Source organism: Tauraco erythrolophus, chromosome 1 (assembly GCF_009769465.1).
Source record: "Tauraco erythrolophus isolate bTauEry1 chromosome 1, bTauEry1.pri, whole genome shotgun sequence".
Classification (NCBI taxonomy): Eukaryota; Metazoa; Chordata; class Aves; order Musophagiformes; family Musophagidae; genus Tauraco; species Tauraco erythrolophus.
Genome location: NC_141465.1, coordinates 112,763,968 through 112,779,732, shown reverse-complemented (window position 1 = coordinate 112,779,732; position 15,765 = coordinate 112,763,968). Strand labels below are relative to the sequence as shown.

At 48.7% G+C, this 15,765-nt stretch overlaps 1 protein-coding gene across 1 annotated transcript in view; it reads right to left on the bottom strand.

Annotated features, from left to right (window-relative positions):
- Nucleotides 1–786: 786 nt before the first annotated feature.
- SLC7A1 (solute carrier family 7 member 1) overlaps nucleotides 787–15,765 on the bottom strand; it is a 30,614-nt gene continuing 15,635 nt past the window's right edge. The window contains exons 6-13 of the mRNA XM_086613042.1: nucleotides 15,098–15,222; nucleotides 14,173–14,395; nucleotides 13,203–13,342; nucleotides 10,232–10,334; nucleotides 8,233–8,444; nucleotides 7,766–7,914; nucleotides 1,636–1,744; nucleotides 787–896 (exon numbers count right to left, since the gene is read on the bottom strand). Of these exons, the coding sequence (XP_086469168.1) occupies nucleotides 787–896; nucleotides 1,636–1,744; nucleotides 7,766–7,914; nucleotides 8,233–8,444; nucleotides 10,232–10,334; nucleotides 13,203–13,342; nucleotides 14,173–14,395; nucleotides 15,098–15,222 (1,171 nt within the window). The remainder of the gene's footprint in view (nucleotides 897–1,635; nucleotides 1,745–7,765; nucleotides 7,915–8,232; nucleotides 8,445–10,231; nucleotides 10,335–13,202; nucleotides 13,343–14,172; nucleotides 14,396–15,097; nucleotides 15,223–15,765) is intronic.

Here is a 15,765-nt window from a genome sequence, read left to right as displayed (position 1 = left end):
GACACCCGTTCAAATATGTGCACCAAAGAGTTTTATGGCTAAACCTGGCGATCCCTCTGCTGAGCGTACGGAACATCCGCTGGCATTACCTGCGCACTGGCAAACGACCGCTCACCCCACCAGCAGCAACCACAAACCCTCCCAACATTTCACAGCAGCGGTGCGCTTATGAGTACACAGTTAAAAAAAAGTTAAATACGACAAAAACCACGAGAGTCGGTACTTTAAAGGACGCCAAGTCTTGCAGGTACTTTCTTAACCAGGTGAGAGTTGGTGTTTGGTGAGAGCCTTGTTTTGAGTGTCCACATGGGGTACAGCTCACATCAGGTGAAGGATGGATCTGGTCTAAGCCTGACAGTAGCACTGCAAAATCTGCTCCATATATAATCAAGTAGAGTATCTGGGGGGAGGTAATTCCCGGGGCTATAGAAGGAAAGACATTTGTGAGGCTTGGTTTCATAGCGGCGGTTAAGTGGCACACAGAAGCAGTTTTCTTCCTACTGGAAAAAAAAAAACAAACAGGAGAGGGACGAAGGGAAGCGCATAGCCCCAGATTAGCTGACAGTGTCGCCGGGAGTATACCAGAGGTGTGGCTTTTTTCCTTGTGATCCCTTTTAACTGTGCTACTAAGCAAACTGCAAGCTGCAGCGACAAGGCCGGGGAGTCTCACGTTACGCTTCTTCATTCCTGCAGTACTGACTGACTGGATGTAAATTGGTCAGGACCCCCACCACAGAGCCTCCTTCACTGCTGCCATTCCCCCTTGCCCGTAAGCCAACCACGCAGTCATTTACAGCTGTCCGAACCAGCCACCGTGTTTCTCTCCGCATCTGCTGAGGCTGCGTAGGTGGCTTCCACGCTGTGCCATATTCCATAGGTAAAGTAGATGATAAAGCCTGCGGAAGCCAAGGGGAGAGAGCACCGTTAGCTCTGCAAGGAAACAGAAACCACTGCTTGCACTGACCAATGCGGGTTATGCCAGGGCTATGCCCAGCCATCCCAATGGTCAGCTTACGGTGGACAGCCACTACCTTCCTTAGAAAAAAAAACATTAACACAGGCATCAGTCTTTAAAGGAATGTCTATTCAGGCCCCAAAGGGGGGACTGACCACAGAACAAACCTCTCATGCTTTTCAGTGAGTTCACTGCAGTCTGTTCTGCAGAAAGCCTACAGCATCCATCCCAGTAAAGCACATCTGCAACTGATGCTAATCTTAATCGTTTTCATTGTTACAAATTCCCTGGGCTTTTCAGGCAATTCAGCCTTCTCCCCATGGCTATTGGGAGGATCTTGGGATGAAGCTGAGCTCCTTCAGCTCCAGAAGCACAAGCCCCACGACCTGGACTGCAGTTCAAGATGAGTCAACAAGACACACTGTATGGTTTCTTGTTGGCAACAAGGCCCATAAGATGGTGTCATGGATTATTATTTTCTCCTCACAAAGGCTTCATGAGCCTTGAATTTTAAACATGGCTTGAGACACGCTGCCTAAATGGTTTCAGTTAAGTCACCAAGTCATCATGCCCAAGGATGATGAGAGTGCAGGATCCCTCCCTGGAACGCAACAATAAATTCATGGTTAACAAAAATCTAGTAACTTTGAACATAGCATTTTTTACTGTCTCAAACTCACCTATGAGCATCCAGACTGCAAATCGTACCCACGTGCCTATGTCTAGCTGCATCATGAGGTAAACATTCACAAAAATACTCACAATAGGAAGAAGGGGCAAAAGAGGTACCTGAAAAAGAAAGAGGGATATGTTACATCCACAGGGCAGATCAATGGGCAGGCAGGAACATCGCATCCCTTAACCACTTCTTCAGCTGCCAGATCTGAGAAAAGGCAAGGTTAGATCCAAATGGACAACACGAATCCACAGCGGGAGAGGGATGTGAACAATGCTGTTCACCTGTTTTAAGAATGGTTGTCCTTCTTTGGTCGTCTGGAAGGAGGCAAGAGGCAAATTTTAGCAGCAATACTACTTGTGGGGGGAAGGAGAGAAGAGGAAAGCCAAGGACTGCATCATGACGGGCACCTACTGAAGACCAGAAGAAGGTGATCTGATCTAGGTGGTCCTGCTCAGGCAGGGGGATTGGACTAGATGATCCTTTGAGGTCCCTTCCAATCCCTAACATTCTGTGATTCTGTGAAGGTAAAGAGAACATCAGAGGAGGGACCTGAAGAAGGTCATCCAGCAGTTACCAAGGTAATTCAGCAATAGAGCAATATAGAGCCAATTATCCCAGAAGAAAACCAGGAAATATTGTAAGAGACGAGTGCAGCTCTACCACGAATGCCTTAATGATCTGAGATACAAAGAAGAATGAGACAGTAAAGCCACAATGCAAAAATCAGAATATAAAGAAATAGAACAGGCATGTAAAGACAAATTCAGAAAGGACAAATGATAACAATAGAAAGGTCTGTGAATATGGTGAAACCAAGAGGCAGTGAACTTCACTCCTAAGGAAAAAGGAGATTTTCAAAAAGAAACAGGCTGCAATGTAGGCCTTTCTTGATTTAAGCTTCACAAAAGCCCCCATATCTATGGTGAGCAGCTGTTCACACCATTAGAGAAAGGAGATGGGCACACAAATTAGGGAACAGAAGAAGAATATTTTTGTAAATTAGGCTTTGTCGAGTCAGTAGGGACAAATGAGATTTCTCTAGGGAGGTGAGTTATGTACCCAGAGATTGCAGAAGTGATCTCTGAACTATAAATAGGCGTCTCTGAGAGCTCTTGGTAGACCGGTAAGGTCTCTAAAGACTGGAGAAGGGAGACAAATTACCTATTAAAAAGAAATACAGAAAAACAACTGGGGAACAAACCAGTTAGCCTCGGATTCCCAGAGAGACTTTGGAGAAAAATCACTAGACAGTCAGGTTGCAAATGTCTAAAGGACAACGAGGAGATAAGAAGCAACCCTTACAGATTTAGCAGTGACAGGTCTAATTCTTTTTTCTTGGACAGGGCAGTGGCTGAGGGGAAAAAAAAGGAGGTAAAATATCGTGGGCGTAAGGCAAAGAGATTTCCTCAGACGCAAGTTCAGAAAACACAGCCTAGATGACAGTTCCTAAGTCTTCTGCTCCTGGCCATTTCTGTTTCCACTTCTAGGACCATAACCCCAAGTTGAGCTGCAAACACTACCTTGGGCAACTCTGGTTGGATTAAATTATTAAAATCAGAGAATTTACTGAAAAACTGTAACTAGAGAGCAGTCAAAATGAAAGCAGTTTGGAGGATGGGATTAGAATCCAAAACTAATTTAATAAATTGGGGAAAATGCCTGAAATCAATATGATAGAACATGACTTGTAGGATTACACTGGAGAAAAAAAAAACATGCCAGTGTTTGTTTAATACAAAAAGGCTGTTGTGTTTGGACAAGGCAGGAAAATGACAGATACTTAAAGGTGTTAAAGACAGAATGGTCATCCCTCAGTCTCCATGAATACTAAGTAGGACATGAAAGTGTCCTTAGAGCCTTTTAGCAAATACCCCTTTGGTCCTCACACACAAGCTTGCTTCTTGGCTACTTTCTCCTGTACCCACAATCTAATGGGTCCCTTCAAAACCATCCCCTTTTCCTCTGGTCTCAGTCTCTTCTATATCCTATAACCATCTGCTTTCTAAAGCACTGTTCTGCCCACCCCTTCTGGCCACATCTCTGCACCAGGTTCTGCCCTTCCAGCTTCTCCTGGACTTCAGCACCATTTACGTTTCCTTCCAAGTCCTCTACTGTCACCTCAGACCTGACTATGTGTGGCATCCCCTCCCGATTTCCTCCTCCAACCTCCTGGCTAACCCCTTCAGTCCTCCTTCCCCTTCCAAATACAAGTACAAGATGGGTGGAGAATGGATTGAGAGCAGTCCAGAGAAGGACTCGGGGGTGCTGGTTGGTAAGAAGCACTACATGAGTTGGCAATGTGTTCTTGCAGCCCCAAACGCCAACGGTAGCCTGGGCTGCATCCAAAGCAGCATGGCCAGCAGGTTGATGGAGGTGATTTTGCCCCTCTACTCTGCTCTTGTAAGACTCCACTTGCAGTACTGCCTTCAGCTCTGGAGCTCCCAACATAAGAACAACATGGAGCTGCTGGAGTGAGTCCAGAGGAGGGCCACGAAGATGATCTGAGGGCTGGAGCACCTCTGCTATGAAGACAGGCTGAGAGAATTGAGTTTCTTCAGCCTGGAGAAGAGAAGGCTCTGGGGAGATCTTCTAGCAGCCTTCCAGTACCTAACAGGGGCCTTGTATGGATCATCCGGCTCATAGATCCAAATCAAGTTTCTTGGCAATGCCCAGCACACAGGTGACACAGGGCGGGTTGTAGAAGCAACCCAGCTTTGAATTGCATTGAGGCAGAGACGACCCACAGGGAGCTGTGTAGATAGCTCAGCCCTGAGTTGTCTGATGAGTCAGTGCTGCATTACACAAAGAACCAAAACTTGATTTGAGCCTTGAAATCCCTCAACAAAGAGTATGCCCTGAGTCTCAATTCAATCATTGTCCAGTTGCCTGAGATAAGGTATTCAGGCACAATCGATAAGGCGAAACTCCCTGTCACACCCTTAAAGACCCTCCTCAGGCATGGTACCTACACAGTCATGTACATCAGGGGATAAATCATCAGGAGACTGACTGGCCAGTGAGACTGCCAGTCAGTCTCACCTCTGTGCCTGGCAAGATCATGGAGCAGATCCTCCTGGCGACTACTCTAAGGCACATAGAAAATAAGTAGGTGATTGGTGACAGTCAACATGGCTTCACTAAGGGCAAATCCTGCCTGACTGATTTGGTGGCCTTCTATGATGAGGTTACAGCACTGATGGATAGGGGAAGAGCACCTGACATCATCTACCTGGACTTATCCAAAGCATTTGACACTGTCCCACACAACATCCTTGTCTCTAAACTGGAAAGACATGGTTTTGATGGATGGACCACTCAGCGGATAAGGAATTGGCTGGATGGTCACACTCAAAGAGTTGTGGTCAATGGTTCAATGTTCACGTGGAGGCCTGTGACGTGTTCCTCAGGGGTCAGCACTGGGACCAGTGCTATTTAACATCTTTGGGATCATAGAACCACGGAATGGTCAGGGTTGGAAGGGACCTCAGAGATCATCTAGTTCCAACCCCCCTGCCATGGGCAGAGAAATCCTCCACTACACCAGGTTCCCAAAGCCTCATCCAACCCGGCCTTGAACACTTCCAGGGATGGGGCATCCACAACTTCTCTGGGCAACCTGTTCCAGTGCCTCACCACCCTCAATGTAAAAAATTTCTTCCTCAGATCTAATCTAAATCTCCCCTCCTTCAGTTTAAATCCATTGCCCCTTGTCCTATCACTACACGCCCTTGTAAAAAGTCCCTCTCCAGCTTTCCTGTAGGCTCCCTTTAGGTACTGGAAAGCTGCTATAAGATCACCTCGGAGCCTTCTCTTCTCCAGGCTGAACAGCCCCAACTCTCTCAGCCTGTCTTCATAGCAGAGGTGCTCCAGTCCTCGGATCGTCTTCGTGGATCGAGTACACCCTCAGCAAATTTGCAGATGACACCAAGTTGTGTGGTGTTGTGGACATGCTGGAGGGAAGGGATGCCATCCAGAGGGATCTTGACAGGCTGGAGAGGAGGGCCTGTGAGAACCTCATGAAGTTCAACAAGGCCAAGTGCAAGGTCCTGCACATGGGTCGGGGCAATCCCAATCACAAGTACAGGCTGGGCGGAGAATGGATTGAGAGCAGCCCTGAGGAAAAGGACTTGCGAGTGCTGGTGGATGAGAAGCTCAACAGGAGACAGCAATGTGCACTGGCAGCCCAGAAAGCCAATCGTATCCTGGGCTGCATCAGAAGAAGTGTGGCCAGCAGGTCGAGGGAAGTGATTCTGCCCCTCTACTCTGCTCTCGTGAGACCCCACTTAGAATACTGCATTCAGCTCTGGAGCCCCCAATACAAGAAGGACATGGAACTACTGGAGAGAGTCCAGAGGAGGGCCACGAAGATGATCCGAGGGCTGAAGCACCTCTGCTATGAAGACAGGCTGAGAGAGTTGGGGCTGTTCAGCCTGGAGAAGAGAAGGCTCCGAGGTGATCTTATAGCAGCTTTCCAGTATCTAAAGGGGGTCTACAGGAAAGCTTGAGAGGGACTTTTTACAAGGGTGTGTAGTGATAGGACAAGGGGCAATGGATTTAAACTGAAAGAGGGAAGATTTAGATTAGATCTAAGGAAGACATTTTTTACATTGAGGGTGGTGAGGCACTGGAACAGGTTGCCCAGAGAAGTTGTGGATGCCCCATCCCTGGAAGTGTTCAAGGCCGGGTTGGATGAGGCTTTGGGCAACCTGGTGGAGTGGATGTTGTAGTGGAGGATTTCTCTGCCCATGGCAGGGGGGTTGGAACTAGATGATCTTTAAGGTCCCTTCCAACCCAAACCCTTCTATGATTCTAAAAGCCCTACGATTTGGGTTGGGAATGGGGAGCTGCTTCTCCAGCTACACAGCTGGTCTGTGAGGAGATTCTTCCTGCCTTGATCAGGACACCGGCCAAAGTAACTTCCCTGGGATTGAGAGCCCTTACCTGGAGAGGTAAGTGATTATTTAGCACGCTTTAAGTCTAGTGAACTTGTGTGTTGTCTCTTTTGTGTCCTGCAATAGTGCATTCTGTGACTCTGCTGTGCTGTAATAGTACATGTACTCTGCTGTACATGTAATAGTACATAGAAAAGGGTGGATGAACTGCTTAGGGACATGATTTAATGGGGGATTAGGGACGGCTGGACTGGATGATCTCTAAGGTCTTTTCCAACCTAGAAATTCTATGATTCTATGATTCTGTGACTCTGTTGTGTGCTGTGATGGTGTATTGTCATAGTGTATAGTTTTGGTTTTAAATTGCAATAGTGCATTCCTCTATTGTATCTGTAAGAACCTGTAATAGTGGTGTATGGAATCTGCAAGTGCAGTTCAAGTAAATTCTTATCTTGGACCTTACAGTTAAACCTGTAAGTGCAGTGCAAATAAACCATTTGCTTGGACCTTGTAGTCGAGTCTCTTTTCATCACGGGCCCACAAGAAAGCTGGAGAGGGACTTTTTACAAGGGCATGTAGTGATAGGACAAGGGGAAATGGCTTTAAACTGAAAGAGGGGAGATTTAGATTAGATATAAGGAAGAAATTTTTTACAATGAGGGTGGCGAAACACTGGCACAGGTTGCTCAGAGGAGTTGTGGATGCCCCATCCCTGGAAGTGTTCAAGGCCAGGTTGGATGAGGCTTTGAGCAACCTGATCTAGTGGAAGGTGCCCTTGCCCATGGCAGGGGAGTTGGAACTAGATGACCTTTAAGATCCCTTCCAACTCAAAGCATTCTATGATTCTATGATTCTTTCTATGCCAAATCTGCTTCTGCCCACAGGGCACTGCTGGGCAGCAGGCTTGCCACAACGCTGCTCCTGCCACTCTTGCGTTCCACAGCAAAGCACCTACACGGACATTGGAGGTTAGACCCCAAGAGGAAACCGCACTCAGAGGCTGAGCTCAGCTCTGGTAGGACATCCCTTTATGCACTAAGCACAGACTGTGAGGGGTTACAGCCATGCTAGCTGGAGAGCTCAAACCACCAGTGCTACTGGCAGCACTGCATGGAAAAGTTCACATCATGCCTGTATTCTCTGCATGTCCATTTGGCCAAGTCCCTTCTTCTGACACAGGCCAACTTCCAACCACCTCCCAAACAGCTCTTTTCTAGCTACACCTGCCAGGACACTCACCTTAAAGGACAGCTTGGTTTTGCTTTCAGGCTGTTTCCATATAATGAGGCTGACAACAAGAACAAGGATTGCAGCAATAATCCACACAGCCTTTATCAGAGCGCTTGGCTCAAGGGCAGTCAGGATACAGCTACCCACGATAAGGAAACCTGTGAAGAGACACCGAAAGCTTACTGATTCTTTTTTTAAGAACAGGAAAAAAAAACCAAAAACCACAAGCAGGCGAAGCAGAACCTGAAAGCTCCGCAAACAAAACAGTCACATATGAAACAGCTAACTGTAAGAAATACGCCCTTCCCCCTATACACGCCACCCCTCATCTGTGGACTTCTTTTGATAAATTTAATCTGTAGATTATTAGTTATTTTGGCCATTACGAGAGCTTATCAAAACTACAAGCAGGAGGTGAGCTTTCCCACCATGGTGACTATGAGGAGCTAACAGCTGGCTCATCGCCCAGTGCCTACCAATGATGAAGGTTGAGATGTTCACCACCGAGCCAGAGAATTTGGAAGGGTCCGAATTTGAGGGACACAATATGGCTTTGAGGGAACATTTCTCTTCTTCTTCCGGCAGAAATCCAGCCTGCGACTCACTGGTGCTCACAGACTCGTTGTTATCCGTCTCCTCTGTTGTCCTTGCCATCTGGTATGCCAAATTAGGCTGCTCTGGCTGATACCTAGGAAAAGGGAAACGAAACGAAGAGCATATTGGTTTGGTGCAGGGTACAGTTTGTTTAAAAGCCACGCAGATAGCCACGACTGCGCCTCAGATCACTATAGCACCAGAACAGGAATAACTAACATCGACACCTTCTGTTTCAGGGGAAAATCTAAAGAATAATGTCATCATAATGTAAACAAATACGGTCAGCTATTATCACCTACAGCTTGGTTGTAATGTCAGTGTTTTAAACTGGACAGTGCTCTCTTCCATAAATCTGTGTCACCAAAACATGATGGGCTGATAGAAGCGAGGACCAGAGAAGGAAGCAGCAGAGGGACAGGCAGACGGTCACAACTGGACCATTGGGTTGTCTGTGGCAGTTCAGCTCTTGCGTTTTGGCACGGAGGTAGCTGAGCCAATAGCTCAGCAGGTACCACACCATGGCAGCTGCTGGTCGCACCCTGCGGTGACATTCTTGGTGCCTCCCTCTCCTCCATCCCCATCTCTGCTGCTGGCTTGTCTGCTGCCACACAGGGAAGGAAGAGGTGGATGAAGAACGGTAATTTTTTTGTTGCGTGTGGGGACAGCACCTCATTCAACAGGACCCTGATGCACAACCATGTGGATCCATAAAGAAAAAACACTCTTCTGGCCTCAGCTCTCTCTCACAGAAGGTTTTGCCCGTGACTCTCAGCCAAAAGCCTGACAAAAGGAAAGGGCCATTTTGAAAGATACCATAAATCAGTCCCATAGGGATGTGTTTGCAACAAGGGCATTTGTGAAACACTGGAAATTGAGAAGTGCCATGAAATCCTTGGCTCCAGTCACAACAGGGTATTTGTGGCCGGACCTTACAGCTTTGGAAACTTTTCAGCTGCTACTTCATTAGGCAGCCAACGGGGCAGCCAAATCACTGCCCAGGCTGCTACAAGACAGGCTGTCAACTCTACGAATCTATGATGGGGAAAATGCCATACAACTGGGTACAGCAGCTTGCAAAAATAAATTAAGAAGCCGTTTACAGTTGTATGGAGAGGAGGGGACTGGGAAATCAGAGGAAAAGTAAGATGGGCAAGGAAAGTCGTCAAGGATTTTCAAGGGGCAGGGTAGAGAGCAGAGGCACAGTATTACGGTACAGCGTCGGCCCTTCACTTGCTGCAAGACGGTTCGTAGTTCAATGTATTTGCTGTGAGCAGGCAAAAAGCTTCCACCAGACCTTAAGTCCTTGAACACAAAGGCATTTTTAAGTAACACAATCTTCAAAATACAGTCCTCATGAGTAGAGTGCTGTTGTCCCTGAGATGCCAAGCAATGAAGACACTCAATTTTCAGCTTAGGTTAGGGAAGCTATGGGAGGTCAGCACTTCTAAAAGACAGGCAGTAAGGCACTGATCCTGCAAACACATGCTCAGCTTTTTCGCTGCTCTTAGACTTTATCTTGAAACTTCCTTCAGAAGTGAGACAATCTGAAACTGTATCCCCCAGCAGGAAGCAAGAGTGATGATGATGAAGGCAACCAGGGCCATCCATCTCTCATCCCTATGTGTTGGCATATCTCCCAGGGCATTCAGGGTTGATCACAGCAGGAGTGGCATGGACCAAGGCTTAAGCAGGTTCAGAGGACCCCCTTGCAGTTCCAGCTAGCACAATCCCCCATGAGTTTAAAGAAACAAGTTCTTCACATGTTTATCGTTGAAGATGTTCACAATTTTACAGGGTCTATGGAAACTATGAGGACATCTGATCGCTCTGTGGATTTCTGTCTGTGTGATACAAGAGAGGCTGTTTCTACATCCATACCTCAGTACCAACACGCAGGCTGCCACCAAAGAGTAAGCCAGGAGGGTCCCGATGGACATGAGATCCACCAGATCTTTCAAGTCGAAGAGAAAGGCCATAACAGCTGTAGGAGGAGAGGAAGGTGAGAGGGGGAGGAAAAATCAGTAACACAGCATAACATGCACATCTCAGGAGCGTTAATGACGATGCAGCACACGTGTGACTGTTGCTCAGGACTCAGCTGGGAAGCTCGAGCTGGCCTGAGATGGGGAAAGGCAGGAACTGGCACATGAATACCCTGAGCCTTGCCGGCTGCCCCAGCACAGCCTCACTAGTTGGAACCTGAGGTACCATTTACTACAGTAAATGCCAGCCTGTTTGTCTCATACAAGTACATTCAACCAACTACCAGCAATGAGCAGATATTTAAGCCACAGCCTCGTTGCCAGAGTCCCCCCGAGCAGCCACAACACCCCTAAGGCCACAATTATCTCCTGAAGTAGCTAAAGGGAGTAGACGAGAGGCAGCATCTGGGGCAGCATCTTGCTCCAGTGTTCTGGCTCAGCTGGTGCAAAACCAGGCTTGTGCACACAATGGGGCCGAGCATCAAGGAGGGCATCTTGAGTCAGCATGCCTCGTCATGGGAGTTCCCAGAAGAAGGCACAGGCTGCCATACCTTAGGGATTACTCTGCTTACACACCCTCACCAGGAAACCCCTGGGTGTATAGACCTTTTGTCGTGGTTTAGGCCGACCCGGCAACTAAACTCCACACAGCTGCTCTCTCACTCCTTCCCCAGTGAAATGGAAAGGAGAAAAATATAATAAAAGGACTGAGGGTCGAGACAAGACAGAGAAGGAGCACACACCAACCACGGTCCCGGGCAAAACAGACTCGGCTTTCTTAAAGCAAAGCAATTTATTAAAAGTTACTTAAAAGGACAAAGGGAAACAAAACCAATTACTTGAGAAGATAAAAAGAAACAAAGCCAGATCTTAAAAACAACACCTCTCCACCCTCCTTTCCTTTTCTTCCCAGCTCTGCCTCCTCCCCCAGCGGCGCAGAAGGACAGGAGGGAGTGCAGGTCAGTTCATCCCATGTTGTTACTGCCGCTCCTTTCTCAAAGGAGGAGGAGTCCTTACACCCTTTTTCCCTTGCTCCAGTGGATCCCCTACTCACAAGGGAAAATCCACAGACTTGTCCCGTAGGATGCAATCCTTCCCCATCGGATTGCTCCAGTGCAGGCTTTACCACAGTCTCAGATTCTTAGGGAGCTGTTGCCACTCGCTACAGCGTGGGTTGTCCCACGGACTCTAGATGCCTCTCTACCTTGTCGTGTGTCCCATGCTTCACAACTGTCCTCAGGCTCAAGCATCTCTTCTCCGTTGTGGGCTTCTCCACGGGCTGCGAGTGGGTCTCTGCTCCACCGAGTCTGTCCTGGCTGCAGGGGGGCCGCCTGCCATCTCGCCACCAGTTGCAGGGGAAAACTCAGCTCCAGCACACCTCCTCCCACTCCATCTTCACTGACCTGGTGTCTGTGTGGCCGTTTCTCTCAGATCCCAGTCCTCTCTGGGTGAACTCGGCCCGGTGGGCACCCCGGGAGCGGGGCACTCCCTGAGTTCACCAAGCGGCTCTGCTGCCACCATCCTCAGCGGGTGGTGCCAGCCCGGCACGGGCAGCCACCCATCCGGGAACCGGGGAGTGGGGGCAGTGCCCTCCTCCTTTCTCCTAGCTCCTGGGCAAAGCACCTTTTCCGGTTCCTTTGTCCCTACTTAAATAGGGCAATTCGCAGAGGCGCCGATTGGCTCAACCCCGAGGGGGATGGGAGTCTGATCTGATGGCCAGAACCGGGTCTAACCCGGTTCCAAAACCAGGGAAGTCACAGGGAACAAATCCCCTCTTCCTGCCACCAGAACCCCCCCACATCAAACCATCACACCTTTGTATAAAGGCCTTCAGAAGAAGTAAATTAAGTGGAGGACAGACGCCATAGTCATTCAGGTGGCATCACTGGTTGTACAAGAGCACAGGGATCTCAGAGCTGAGCCTGGAGTCCAACAATCAACCCAATCTTTAAGCCCAGCTGGCAAGCGCTGGCCCTGAAGCTTCATGTGCGCTTTGTTTCTCGGCGCTACAGACCACTCTGAGGACACCTGAAGGGACTACAAAGTACGTCTTTTTTCACTTTATCTGGCTCTTTTTTCCCCTGTCCGAAGCCAAGGCCGCCTGAAGAGGAAGACGCCAGGGAAGCAGCTGCAAAGAGGCGCCGTGGGTCTCAGCGGCTCCGTTTCACAGGAGCTCAGAGCCCACGGTGGCAGTTCAGCACCAACTCCCCGCCGAACACGGCATGTTCTTGCACCGACAGCTCATCCCTCACTTGCAGCAGAAGGCGGAGGGGAAGCAGCAAGGCTCTTCTCTTTGCTCAGCATCGCGAGGAAGAGGGTAAGACGCTTGTCCTTGCTCTCCGGGAGGTTTAAGTCCCATACTCCTGGGGGCCAGGAGATGGAAGGGGAGGACAGGACGGCTGCCAGCTGTGACTAACTGATTAACAAACGCCTGTGCCGCGGGAGCCACCTGCCTGCCTCCGGCTGCTCTGGCGTCTTCTGCCGAGCTGCTACCCACCGGCGGTGCGGTGGCTTCAGCCAAGCCAGGCCAACAGCCACCAGGCTGCTGGGGCACCGCTGGCTGCCACCTTGCAGGGGGTTAATTATTTTTAAGGCCAGCAGAGCACCCAGGGAGCGGATGAAGGCAATCCTTAGCATGAGACAGGATGTCAGCAATGAGCTCTGAGAAAGAGGGACAGGCAGGCAGTGAGCTATTCACGCTCACCCAGCCCCTCCGGGCATGCCCTGGAAACCCAGGGCTCGCTCTGGGAAGTCATGCTGTGCAATACATCCGATTAATAAGTGGGGTAGTGTCAAGCGGACTTAGCTGCCCCTAGGATGAGCTTATGTCTCCTTTCCACACATTCATGTAAGTCTTTGGATCTTACCTGCAACGGCCCCTGATGTCACTGTTGCAAGTATTGGAGTTTTTCTCTTCTCGTTGACTTTAGCCAAAAATTTAAAGAGAAGTCCATCTTCTGCCATAGCATAAATTATTCGAGGCATGGGAAACATGGAGCCAAGGAGACTAAGGACACAGAAGGGGGAAATAATCTACTTATATCACCTCCTGCTGAGCACAGGCACACAAATGAAAGCAAGTTTATGGCAGTACAAACACAGAACAGGTGGCTTTCATTCACTTCAGCTTCTCCTTCAAGGGCTCCGTCTGCACACTCATGTTGCTGACAGTTGGCAATTGAGGTGCAGCTCTGAGATTTTCAATACCTAAACTTAGCCATAAGGCACGAAAAGCCTGACTTTCAGGTGGCAGAAGAGCCGTAACTTCTATGAGCTTCTATGAGTTACTCACGTAACTGAGTATGTCTAAGTCAATCTGAAACAACAGGTCCCTAGAGTGCAGAAGAACGTTACACAGTTCGCCTCCAGCCTGCCCTGCCTCCCATCCAGACGGCTGACCTGTGGGCAACCTGAAGCCAGACAGCCCTGGATATGGTGAGACCATACACTCCAGGAGATGCACCCTGCACTACCTGACACAAGTCTGCTCTGCACCCAGCAGGCCAGGATGTCTTGTGGGAAAACCATGTTTGTGCTGCGGAGTTGCCCCCATGGCTTAGTCACTGAATCCATTTATATTCCAGAGATGCACCTACTGGATCTGCTGCTAAGATGGGAGTTTCTGAAGCGATACTGGTGATATGCGTCTCTGACATCTATCACAAGCTGAAATCCTGGCCCTTTTGAAGTCAAATGCTCTAAATTTCATCCCTGGTCTCAGCCCCCTTGACCTCAGGAAACACAGTGAAGGCAAAGCCCTGACATGCATCATTTTTTAAAGGTGTTGGCGACACATGTTTGCCTTGAGAGATACACAAAGGAAGAGCAGTGTCTCACCTCGTAGAAAGCGCACACAAGGAACCGACAGCCACTGCGTAATTGGCTCCATCCCAATTCACATGTTTAAAGGCATTGGGTAAAGGGCTATTGGTATCCAGCTGGTAGTAAGGCATCATGAGCGTCAGGGCAGCTGACACGCCAAAATAAGCCACGAAGCAGATGAGCAGAGATGCCACAATGCCAATGGGAATGGCTTTCTGAGGGTTTTTTACTTCCTCGCCTAGAAGAAAGAAATCAAAATATCAGCTAAACGATGAGCAAGAACTTTATCCCAACATAGGCTGTGCTGGTTGGGGCTTTCAAAGGCTCCGTGGGCAGCAAGGTATTGTTTGACCATGTGTGGACAGGCATGCTGCCGGTGGCCTGCCCAGCCTGCTGCTCCTACTTAGGCTCCCTCTTTCTCTGGCTCTTTAAATACTCCAAGCCAGTGGAGCATCTTCAGCTGAAGACACTGAAGAACGCTACTCCAGAATAACCTGTTGATTAAAGCATCATCTGCAGTCGGAGGTTCAAACTTCACCAGTCATACAAAGCATCTGAACCTGGGCCTTCCCTGTTTGCCTAACCGGTAAAGCTGGCTGCGTTTTCTGTGGAGTTTGACCTGGTTACCATCATCAGTGACAAACCATGGGACTGGGCCCTGCGGACAAAGAAGGCAGAAAGCTCTTTTTGTGCATTATATGGTCTAGCTGCCTGCCATAGCATCTAGAATTCAATGCTTAAGCACCCAGGGACTTGGACATACTCAGCACATGGAGCATGAGGAGTGGCTGAGCCAAAAGTATATTCTGGGCTGAGGTTCAGAGGGATGATGAACACACAGTGCCCCGAATTACTGATTATCTGTGCTGTGCAACATTACTGAAAGTCAATCGACCAGCAAGCAGGTTCATAACCAGAATGAAGACATCCTCCCTCTCACCTGTAGTAGCAATACAGTCAAATCCCACGAAAGCATAGAAACACGTGGCTGCCCCTGAGAGGACTCCTTTCCATCCATAGGGCATAAACCCTCCAACACCACAGAGCTTTTCTTCCTGTGTTCGACTGAAAGGCATGGCACTGGGTTAGAAGTCATCCTGCCTAGGTGGGAGTAACAAAACTATTCATACAGCTCGTAACAAAACCCAAAGCTGGAGTTTGAAGGAACACACTCTTCCTTTCACATGTCAGCACACAAATACCAGGCAAAAATGCTAAGCCCTACCCACTGCCGAGCTTTGGACTCGCCTGCAATAGCCTGGGGAATGCAAAGAATAAAAATGGTTCACCCGTTTTCGGGGCGGATAAAAATGTCATGGTGAAGACAAGGAGAAAATAGCATGAATATTGAAATTCCTCTCCTAATATTGCTGCATGCGTGTAAATACACATATTCATTTAAACACAAGCACAACAAGTAATTCTGAAAATTGAAGACTGAGAAACATGTAAACCATCCACTTTTCACCCAAGATGGACTCAGATAGTAGGTAAGCAGCCATTAGAGAGTAATGCAGAGTGCCATGGCTGTCCAAAATCCACCCAATCCTCCATTCTCAACTTCAGAATTCCCTGTGCCAAGCTCATAGCCAAACCATGCTTGCGACC